General features: G+C 41.2%; 1 protein-coding gene across 2 annotated transcripts in view; it reads left to right on the top strand.

The window, feature by feature from the left end:
* MICU3 (mitochondrial calcium uptake family member 3) overlaps positions 1-12138 on the top strand; it is a 96730-nt gene that overhangs the window by 54009 nt on the left and 30583 nt on the right. Inside the window, exons 6-8 of one of the 2 annotated variants that reach the window (XM_074304824.1) lie at positions 3559-3641; positions 6654-6725; positions 10075-10113. In XM_074304824.1, the coding sequence (XP_074160925.1) occupies positions 3559-3641; positions 6654-6725; positions 10075-10113 (194 nt within the window). The remainder of the gene's footprint in view (positions 1-3558; positions 3642-6653; positions 6726-10074; positions 10114-12138) is intronic. The other variant, XM_074304823.1, reaches the window with a different exon arrangement.

The raw sequence follows: 12138 nt of genomic DNA on the forward strand, positions 1-12138 counted from the left end.
TGTTATCACTATGGTCTTCTTTTCCCTTATACTGGCTTTATCTGTTAAGTCTTTTTTAATGAAGATAGGCATCTAGATTCATAGAATTTAGACAATAAATAAGGAAATGTTTGGGTTTTTTGCTGCCAACACCTTAAGATTGCATTGAAATTGTATTACTATTTCCTCCTGGACATTAAAAATTTTACAATCTAAATTTTCAGGGCTTTGAGGCATTTTTTTAACCAAAGATTTTTGTTTACAAAAAAGAATGATTGTTAATGAACTCTGGAAAACAACCTCACCATCTCTCCTTTGAGTCATCAAATTTGGACTAAGAACTCAAATGTAGGTTTCTAAACAGAGACAATTAATTGCATTTTTAAAATGTAGCATTAGGTTATCTACATTATGTCCAGAATTCCAGTTGGAAATATATAAAAGCTCATTCAGCCTGTTCGTTTTTCTCTCCTTGACATTTAATAAGCACAGTTATGGATCTTTAAAAAATTGAATTCACTGAATCAACTATCTGTATTGTAAAGCTAAGGCAATGTGGACTGATGGGTAGAGTGAAAGACTTTGAGGATGGCAGGAAGACCTGGGTTTTTGTTCTTCCCCTGATTCTTACTAGCTGTGCAGTCATTTATTCCTCAGAGACTCACTTTTTTCACTATATCTCTATCATGGAGTGTTATGAGATCTTCATGAGATAATGTAAAGTTCTGGATGATCTCAAAACACGCTATAAAGGTAGAAGCAAAAGTAGCAGCAAAATAGTCAAAACTTCTCTGATGGAAAGGGAGGCATTTTTATCCTAAACTCAAAGGGCTTTTTTAGAATTTCCTGGTTCCTCCATAGACTCTCAGATCTGAGAGAAATCTCTGAGATCATTTAGTCCAACCTTTGCCCTGTCAAGAACCCTGTCTCCATTATCTCTACCAAGTGCTCATCCAGATTCTGCTTGAATACCTCTAGAGAGAGGACCAGGCCACCTGCCAAAGGCACCTAACTCACTTTGTAGCATCTCTATCAGTCCTCCAAACAAGAAGAAAATTTCACCTTCTTACTTCAAGCCAAAAACTGCCTCTTAGCAATCTAGGATCACGTGATTGAATTAAAGTGGCAAGGTCCCTCAGAGGGAAGTGGATATAACTCTCCATTTTACAGATGAGGAAACTGGGGTCCTGAGCAGTTAAGGAACTACCCAAGATCATTCAGGGAGCAAAGGCACATTTGAAATTCAGGCCCTGAATTCCAAATTCATTTCACTGAAATGAAATGCCTTCTGGATCTAATTACTTCTAATACTTTGAAGATCACAGCTATCACATGTAGTATCACCTTCTAAACTACTCCTCAATTTGCTCTCATTGGCTCAATCCCCAGATGGAACTCCTACTCTCCCAGATTCTAGTGTGGGTAGCAGCTCCTAAAACTATAGCATAAGAGCCCTTACAAGGAAGGAAGGAAGGAAGGAAGGAAGGAAGGAAGGAAGGAAGGAAGGAAGGAAGGAAGGAAGGAAGGAAGGAAGGAAGGAAGGAAGGAAAGAAGGAAGGAAGGAAGGAAGGAAAGAAGGAAGGAAGGAAGGAAGGAAGGAAGGAAGGAAGGAAGGAAGGAAGGAAGGAAGGAAGGAAGGAAGGAAGGAAGGAAGGAAGGAAGGAAGGAAGGAAGGAAGGAAGGAAGGAAGGAAGGAAGGAAGGAAGGAAGGAAGGAAGGAAGGAAGGAAGGAAGGAAAATTAAGAGAGAATGGCATTGGAATGTCCCTATCCTAAAAGACATGTGGAGTTAGAGCAAGTGTTGCCTATATAGACAGAAAAACCTTCTAGCTTCTCATAAGTAGCTCCTGGCCTACACCTGCCCCAACTACTGCTCTTTCTAGAGCTTAACAATTTAAAGTTTGAAGGGGCATGGCCTATGCTTAGCCTAGCAATCATGTTATTCCTTTTGATTCACTTAGAGAAAGATGTTCATATTCCCCCTAGTTATTAAAATCTTGATACCTTGTGTTCTCTGTTGTTTTCTATGACTATAGAAACTAAAGAAGGAAAAGATAAATTCCCTTCTCCTTACACTTTTTCCCCATTATCTTTTTCTTCTACAGGATAAACTTTTTATATTACTGAAGTTTTATATTCCCCAGTTCAAAAAGCTTCATCTGCTCCTTGCTGCCTTTAAGATAAAATAGAGATATCTTGGCATTTAAAATTCTTTCATAATATGATTATATAGTATTCATTTCAGATAGAATTAGCTCCAATCTGGCATTCACTATTTTCTGTATATGACATTATATCTACTAAGTAGTCAGACAGGCAGATTCATCTGTGAAATGCCATACCCACTGTGAAATGTCTATATATGCATTTAAAATATCTATTACATATATTCATGGTATTCTCCAAATTTAATATTATTTCAGTATTTACTAAGTTTAAATATCACCATTAGCAGGTATCCTAACTATTTTGTACTATTTTGCCCTACAGTTATAAAATTTCTTACAAAGAACTGTCACTGTATTGTAGCCTACTCATAAATAGAGGTATCATTGTCACATGTGTGTCTATGCGCATGTGCTAGTCCTATAAAATGGCAACTGGGGAGATGATCTGCAAGGCTTCTGACTTCACTTGTTTTCTTATAGTTCTCAGTCACTTTTCTCTTAGGAAAATATTTGCCAGTATGCTAAGTTACTCTCCCAACTCAGGCTTATAATTGTAGGTTACAAACCCAAAGGGTTGCTACCCCTTCACATTCTAGGGCCCCTGTTTGTGGCTACTCCTACTATTGTAGCTCATGAGCCCCTACCAGTTTGCTTCTCATTAACAATCAGCCCATAGATTATGATTATTTCTCAGCAAAGGCATTTACTCAAATAACATGGCAAGAACAAGAATTAGAAAACAGTTCCTCTTTAAAACTTGGAAATATTTTCCAACAAACATAGACAAACACAAATCTAAATGTCAGTGATGCAAATAAATAGTTTACACATGTGCACCCACAACTTCTGATATTGCTGGACCTGAAAGGCCCTTCTCTCTTCATAGAGTCAACTCCCTTGCAACTCCATGCATCTCCCTTTAATTGCTATGTTTTGCTCAGGGTCTGCTCCTTTTCATAGTCCCATATTCCTTGAAGCTTCTTATTCTCTCAAGGGACTATCTCTGTACTTATGACTCTATATCTCAGTTTTCTGCTTGATACAATATTTCCTCCTGATCTAATAACTTCCATTCAAGGCTGATGTGGGTGGAGTACCAAGAAGAGAGAGAAATCCCATTCTTTGTCTCCACAGGAGTCTCTCCACAGGCTTTCAGTATCTCCAAGTCTCACTTTAACAATTCATTAACACCTTGTGATTCATCCTAGGCCTTCTGTGACACGGGATGCTGGGAACCCCATCCCTTAGAGAAACATGCATAAAATGCATACGGTATGGTGACTGTGAGAATTAATTGGTGGTTGAAAGTCTGTATGTATGAAAAATGAGTTATTGCTCATAAATGACATGCATTTTATAGCTTACAATACATTGTACTGATCTCATGGATCCCTTTTCTACTCTTTTGGCAGAGCCTCATGCAGGTTTTAAAATAGCTTTCAATATGTTTGATACTGATGGCAATGAGATGGTGGATAAAAAGGAGTTTTTGGTGGTATGTAAATTAGTATTGCCTTTGATCGTTATTAAAATAGTCCATTATTTCATTTTCATGTTTGAATGCTATCCAGTACAATAGAATAGGAAGGAAATGTATTGAAATATGTCCTGGAATTTGAAAGGTGTCAATTGCATATATATGAAATGATTACCCTTATTTTTCATATTTGCTAGTATTTGCAATGTGCTTGAGTACTCTACATTTGTGTGTATTGAATTCCTGCACACGTGCATGGTCACTCCTGCACATGGAAATATACATATAATAATTCTTTAAACCTTAGAGATAATATTGCTATTTCTACATACAGACTATGGCTGAGAAAACTGAAATAGGGTCACACTCTGTGCATGAAAAGATTGTCCTTTGGTTTGCTGCCATAGCCCCTCAGTGAAAGCTGGTTATTTTTCGTAGTTTTGCTTCATGCATGATGCATGTTTGTAATATGGCCAACCTCCCCTCTGATTAGTGCATGCTCTATTTGTCTGTCATGTTCCCTTCCTTCCCAAACCAGGCTATTCTTTAAAGCTACACTCTATCATGTCCTTGGAGCATCTTCCTGCCTGCTGGGTCACTCCTGACCTCTTAATCACAGAAGTGTCCAAGCATATATGCACATACCTCTCTGAGTCCGGAGATTTAGATCTGGAAAGGACCTTAACCCCCCTCATTTTACAGAAGAGGAAACTGAGTCCCAGGGAAAGGGGGTAATCCCAGTAATCCTTGGTTTTTTTCCTTGACAGTCCTTCATCCTGTCTATTTGCCTGACCTTAGTTTTTGAGATTCTCTCTGGGGCCTTTTTTAGTCCCCTTCTTTGGCACTTATCTTCCCAACCACCAACACTACCACCCTCACTCCCTGCTGATAAATGAAGCCTATTGACTTTAATTACCCTTTTAACTTGAGTTATAACTTGTATGTACCTATATGTACATGTCTTCCCAAATTGATAGAAGTTCCTGTCTTGAACTGACTCCCTTCTCTCTTAATCTGCTAATAGGCAAATCTTTGTCCCCAAAGTAGGCTGTCCCAAGCCAAGCTTTTTGTAACCACTCCCTTATTCCTCAAACCTGAGCGCTGTACCTGCTATTCATTCAAGAGGGCTTTACTGTCCTCCAGATGGCTCAGCATCGCAATGTTAGGAGATATTTTCAACTTTTCCTATCCTAGGTCCTATCTGTTATTCTTCAGTGATATCCTCTAGATTGGTCTTATCCCTAAAGACCTAAAATCCTGGTCTAAATCTCACACCTGTCTTAATTAGTGTATTGATATGTCAAAAAAAAAACTAATTTATATACTAAAATGCCCAATACCCTACCAGTTCATTTTCCTGACCTACAGCTTCTGGCTCAAGCTGTTGGTTTTGCAACGTGGCAATGTATCTTAGGAGAACTCCTAGTAGACACAGTTAAGTAAAGGAAGACCTATAGAAACTGAGCCTGTAAATATGATCCTCCCTCCAAAGACACCAAAAAACATCTTTCTGAGTTGTAGAATCTCCTAGAGGAAAGGTGTAATGTGTAAGCCCTCAGGCAAGCCCTGGCATGGGGATGGCAGTGCCCTCCTTGTCCACGACTGTCCAAACAAGGCTTCTAAGGAACTGGATGGTTTGGAGCCCTCAAAGACATAGCATGCTCTAATGGCCGCTGCTGTTGACCCAGAGGCTATTCTACAAAACGTATCCAACGAAGGCAGGTAGACTGTGTCTGATCTTCCCTTATTCCCATTTTCAGCCCCAGAAGAGATCCAAGAAGACCTGGGCTCATCACCAATAGCCCAGGCTCTCTGAGGTGGCCTTACTTCAAAGCTTAAAACAATTTTTGTACATTTCATATTATATCAGTGCTAGTGAGGTCAAGCACAACTTATAAAGTAGTAAGTTATAAGGTGTTTTTTTTTTTAAAATAGAGAAATACAGTCATTAATATTTCAGTGACCTCTGTGTAGTGACCTGTGGAGAAGAATTGATAAATTCTTGGCAATTGATGGGCAGCTGGGAGCAGTATAGTACACAGAGTGCTGGACCTGGAATCAGGAGGATCTGAGTTCAAATGAGACCCTAGATTTTTATTAGCTGGGTGACCATGGACAAATGACTTCACTTCTGCCTGTCTTAGTTTACTTATCTGTAAAATAATAATCCCTACTTCCCGGGGTTGTTGTGAGAATTCATGAGATAATATTTGTAAAGTGCTTGCCACAGTGCCTGGTACGTAGTGAGCCCTATATCAAAGCTAACTGCTGTTATTATTATTATCATTATCATTATTAATGATATTAAGGGGTTACCTAGGGCACTGAGAAGTAAAAGGGCTTCAGTAATTGTTTCACTGCTATATAGCTGACCTCCATCTACAAGCATTCTCATGGCATACAAATCCAGGGACCTTGTCAATAAATGAAATAAGGTTAGTTTGGCATGACCTCGACTTGATGAATTCATGAGGCCTGGCTTCTTGTGGGACCTCTGAGGGGACTTTGGACAATATATTATATTATACAGAGCTTTGATCCGAAGACACAAATCTTGCTGTCCACACTCATGAGCCATGTCACCCTAAGCAAGTCATAAGACCAAACCTTCATTGAATGAGAGCTCAAGAGGGTCTTCCCCTTTGGTGTAAAGATAAGAAAATTGAGGCCCACAGGAATGATATCTGTGTCTTCTGAACCCAAATCTAAAATACCTTCTATTCTACTGATCCACTGAACTATTGTCATTTATAAAGTGGGGGTAACAGTCTTTGTACTATGTGACTCAGGAATTATTCTGGGTAATTCTGTGTCCAGTTCAAAGGACTCTAGTGAGGCAGGATGTCATTATTATTCATCCCGAGTTTCAGTTGTTCCTCTGTAAAATGGGGGGAAAAATACCTTGCCCTGCCCATTTCCAGGGTTATTGAAGGGAGAATGAATGTGCAGTCAGAGCAGGTAAGGGAAGATGGTTAACAAACAAAAAATAAGGCCTCGGGAAGTGTAACATCTGATTGTTATCACTTTCAGCTTCAAGAAATATTCAGGAAAAAAAATGAAAGAAGAGAAGCAAAAGGCGATGAGGAAAAGCGTGCACTGTTGGTAAGGACACTTCTATCCTCCTGTACTAGGCTTTTGTCATTCTCCAATTCCTGGTATCAGAGAATCATGGCATTCCTGATCCCTAAAGTGCTCTTTCCTGCTCCTTGCCAAGGACTGCAGCAGCTACATCCACTGGCAGCAGGTGCCAGCCTTGTTATTGGGCAGAGTGACAGTCATAAGAAGTCATAAGAATCCATTAAGGATTTTTTGGTAGCAGCAAGATCAGAAGGGGCATCAATGGAAGCACATGATCTTCTGCAGGGAAAAAAATTTTTAGAGAGCTTTTTATTTTACATTTTAGTCTCCTCTGCCAAAGTCTTTCTCACCCTTGGTCTCCCCCAGTCTGAGCTAGACTGAGGAGCTTGGTTTCAAGTTCCATGTCTGCCAAGCTCAGTGAAGGTCATCACCAGAAGGTCTGGTTCTTAGCTCTAGGTCTAGGATCTCCAAAAGAGCAACCGCCATTGCCCAAAAGGTCTGAGAGACGTAGGCAGCCCAGCCCATTTCTTGCCTCCAGGGCCATTTCTTGGTTCTGCCCCATACTGTGCCACTGGGTTAAATGGTAGGCCTCCTAATGACAATGCTCTAGAACAGTAGTCTCCAGCCTTTTGAGTCATTTCTTTTGACCAATATTTCTTGGCACACAAGGATGGAGAGAGAAAGAGTCTTCGTTGTGGCATCTGTGGAGCTGCTCCACTCAAAAGGAAATCATAACCTCCCTGAGGGGCCGCTGCCCATCTCTAAAGAGGAGAAGGGTTGGGAACTTGCAGAAGAACTGCAGAGAAGTGGGAAAGTTAAGACTGTCATAAGGTTACTATAGGGGAGGTAGGAGGTCATGTTGGAAATTACTTTCATGGATGACTGTCATGGGGAGGTTGGCATGGGACATGGTCCATCGTCCCACTCTTTGACTGGTTCATCACTCACAGTGATGACCCTTAGGGACAGGCCACAGCCCTACTTTAAAGACCATTGTTCCAGAGTACAAGGAACTGTCCCCAATGCAATTCAAGAACTCCTTATTGAGAGTCTGCTGAAGCCCAAGCAGGAGCTAGAAGGTAGAGAAATAGTTGGGAAAAAATGCGACTATTTCTCTCCTGGCAGAGTTTTCTTTCCCCAATACAGGATAAATACTGGGCATTTTGATGGGTGGGAAGAGAAGAGAGCATTGATGGGACTTTGTGGGATTCTCCCAAGAAAAGCTAAAGAGGAAAAGGACCACAAACATGGGAGTATTGTGTGCAAAAATTGGACTGGAACGGGAATGCAGTCTATAGGCCAACACCGCTCTCTTCAGTCAGTGGACCAAATAACAGACACCTGATAGTCCTGTTGCAATATAATAAAGAACAATTGCAGATTGTTAGTTACTCTTAGTAGTTTGACATTAAAAAAAAAACACCATGGATATCTGTGGATATACATATATATGTTAATACATATATATACATGTGTGTATATGTATACACACATCAGGGAGGATGCTTTGAAAATAGTTTTGAGTACTCTGACTTTTGAAGAAAGTGGGATTTCATTTCCTCCACTAATGTAGATCTATTCTACTCTCAGAGAAGGCTCATATGCACTTGTAACCCTCTTCCTCTTCTTAGGTCTGGTGCATTTGTAGGTAGCTCAAATGAGCCCAAGGCACCCAGACACAACCACCAAAGATTGTCATACTGTTATTCACTGTAATAGAGATCAATTTAAAATAGCCAGGAGAGGCTCCTCATAATTAATGAAAATTGGGGGGGAGAGGTTAAGTAATTTTACTTTCAATTAGACACGGGAATTGGGCTGACAAGATATTATCTAGTATAGGTAACTAAGGTATTTATTTGCTTTAATGTACCTTTAAATGTATTCTGGTATCATGGATCAAAAGTAGGCTTAGAGAGTCAGCAAGATCTGAGTTCAAGTCCTGCCTGTGACATTTATTTGTATGTCCACAAGTGGGCCACCTAATTTCCGTAAGCCTCCAGTAACTCTCTTAAGACATCTCCAAGGTTAGAGGTAGATCACTTTCTGAATCTGCATTGATCAAGAGGCTTCCCGCCCCAATAACTAATCTTTCATTTGCTTCCTCTGTTTCCTTGACAATTCAGGTTGTTCCCTTTCAGGTCCTCTACAATTCAAGAAAATGGTCCTTCCTACTGCTTCCTGCACTGGATATTCTACCTCCCATCTCATGTGCCCCTCCTTCCTGGCATGCTCTCCCTCCTCAGCTCCATATCTGAGACTCCCTAGCTTCCTTCACTGCTCAGCTCAGGTGCCCTCTCCTCCTAAGCAAGGTTTTTCCTTAACCCCTGGTATTTGTGTTCCTTCCCTCATCAAATTATCCTAGACTGCCTTCTCAGTCCCTCGTTCCCCTGTCCTTGAAGGCAAGGGCTCTTTTGTTTCAGCCCTTGTGTCCCTTACCACTTAACAAATGTTTCTAGTACTGAATGGAAGCTGTAATTTCCAAAGTCTGTCTAGAGCTATTTCTCTTCAGCGCATCCTAGGGATAGAGCTAGAGGGACATTTGACTATCTTATAATGCTGCCCCCTCATTTTACAAATGCCACCCACAGAGGTGGTGACTTGCCCAAGATGAGAAGTGTCGGATCTGGAATGTGGACCTAGATCTTCTGTCTCAAAATCTAATTGTCCCTGCCCCACAGCAGGGAACTTTCTGCCCCAGTGGGAGAAGTATTCCTGCTCTTGATCTTGTATATATTGTTCAAGATGTTAGCAAACCTTTCTTTAGAGTGTATATGAAAGTAAATTGCTACCCCACTGGCCCTGTCCTGGTGAATATAAATTCCCATTTCACAGAGTTTAAAATTTTCTACAAACTCTTCAGGTTTTTTGGCTAAGCTGAGAAATAGAAATCAATGAAAGCTTTATATTCAGAGGTCATGTCCTACATTCATTGCCACAGCCTGAAGATCCCCCTTGGATATTGTTAATGTTACAACTTCTTCATAGAGTGGCTGAGCTCCCAAAAGTCCTCCCAGGCTGCTACCAACTTGTAGTAAGTTCCCAGATACAGTGAGGCATTCCCACATCCCTGAGAGCGTCCCTGTGGTCCCCAAAGCTGCAGTCTGGTGACATCACGTGCAATTCAAGGCCACTTCAGCTTTGGAAGGAGTTTGCCCATAATGGAGACCATCTCCCCAGTAAAATGATTTCATAGCAACTATCTGCGAAAAGAAACCCCGCTGCCTTACAGTGTTAACTGTAACTGTGTCTGCTGTTAGAATGGAGCTGAATGATTTACCCTAATTCCTAATAGACTCTTTTGTCATCTTTCCTTTTCCTGTTGCTGTTCTGAAATGTGACCCTTCATTTGGCCCTTTGTGCTGTATGTCAGCGTGTTCAACTTTATGGACTCCATGCCTCTCCTAATAATGTATGTACCAACCCTCTCAATGTTCTTTATGTTTCTGGATCTCACCGGGCTGGGGGCAGAGGGCTGCTGGGGTAGGGGAGAGGGGCAGGGTGACAAAGTTGTTTCCTAATAGAGAAGGAGCCTCTCCTTACTATTAGGCCATTCCTTTAAGGACTGGGTGGTTATAGAGCCTAATATCAAGGATGGAGAAAGTTGGCTCTATCTGAGTTTAGATTAAACAAAGTGAAAAGTCATCCCCTAAGAGGTGGGGGGATGGGGGATGGGGGATGGAAGACTAGGAATATGATTACTTGACAGCATGAATTTTACAAGGGATTCTTAAATTCAGAATTCATATAAATGCCTTCTCCTTGTTCCCCCTTTCCAGAATTTGGCTCCATCTTCTTGTCTTCTTTCTAAGGAGTTTATTGCTGTATCAAAGTACCAAATGCTCAGGAGTTGTATTGTGACCCCCTTTGCCAGACCCCACAGTGCCTGGCTGACTAATAGGTTTGTGATGGCCTGCAGTCCAGGGCCCATAGCTTATCACAAGGGTGGTCATTTTTAGTAAATCTCTTGTTACTGACCCGGCAGTATTGGAGAGCTGTCAGGTGCAGAGCTTGTCTGTCCCTTGGTCTTTTCTGGGTTTAACTGGGCACCAGCCATCCAGGCCAGGCAATAGAAGCATCTGCATCCAAGAACATGTTCAAGCAAGTACTGGAATGCATAATCTGTTTCCACTGTCTCAGATGCCACTGTTGGGGAAAAACCCAAGTCTTGAGGAGTTTGCCCCAACAGGTTACAGCCAATTTCCCTTGGACAGTGGCAGGGCCATAACCAATTTATGTTACAAGACCCTTGGATTTGTAGGGCCCTCAGGGTCAGACCTGAGATCCTTTAATTTCCCCCAAGGAACCTGGCACACTTTGAAAGGGATTCCCAAAGCATTTTGGGAAGCAGAATCCAGAATGTGACCCTTGGGAACAGCAATAGCATCTTCCTCATTGTCACCATCAAAAAAGCAAGCATCTTTATGGACCTCAATTTTAAGAACAGAGAGTGCTGTCTTTATCTGATTTTAGGCTAAACAAGGACAAAAGTCTTAATTCTAATACATGAGATATAGTTTAAAGAAAAGACTTGCATGATCTCATAAGCATGATGCTGAAATTAATTGCGGGATCTCAATTCCTTTTTGAATTAGCTGATTAATTGTATGAATTCATTACCTTTCATTGGGGAGGTTGGGGAGTTTGCTGAGAAAAAAGTGATGAGTCTCATAAAGTATGGGCACACAAGGAAATCTCATTTCAGTCCAGAAAACAAATGCAAAGACATTCTGAGAGTTTTTAAATATTTATTGCATGGAACTTTTTAGTGACTTTTTGATTGTACTGTTCTGAATTGTTTGTTATATTCAAATATGCTGCTTGGGTTAGAGGTAGGGTGAAGGGACTCCCCAGAGAGAGACAGAAGGTCCCACTTCTTGCTGCAGACCAGCATTGTATCCTCAAATGGAGGCTTAGTAGACTCTTCATGGTCTTGGTTTGCTTTTTTTTTTTTTTTTTTTTTTTAACAAGTTGAACTCTCCTCTCCATCTCAACCCCTTGGTGAAAACATCAGGTCATCCCTGCACTGTCCTCCTCTTGAGGTCTTCATCCCCTGACCATCTTAGCTATCATGCTTTGCCAGACCCACCCGTGGATTACTGCCACCCTCCACCTCCACATCCACTCCCGGGCACTCAGGGGAGCCAAAGGAAGGCACAAAGCCGCACTGATTACAAAATCTCAGTGAGGCCTTCACGGGAGCATTCCTCCCTAATTGGTTCATTGTCCCCAATACCAAGAGTGGCTCTTCTTTCATCCTCCTCCAGACCTCCGATGGCTCTCCCTTCCCTTCCCACTGTCACATATGTTTATCCATGTTAATGTACCATGATCATAGTAAGGGATGTCAGGGTCTTAAATACTGGGGGAAAACATTCACAGACTTCAACCCAAAGCAGATTTAAAGTCTACCCCATGCCTAAAGAGAAACTCCCTT

Source organism: Sminthopsis crassicaudata, chromosome 3, assembly GCF_048593235.1.
Source record: "Sminthopsis crassicaudata isolate SCR6 chromosome 3, ASM4859323v1, whole genome shotgun sequence".
In the NCBI taxonomy this organism is placed as follows: domain Eukaryota; kingdom Metazoa; phylum Chordata; class Mammalia; order Dasyuromorphia; family Dasyuridae; genus Sminthopsis; species Sminthopsis crassicaudata.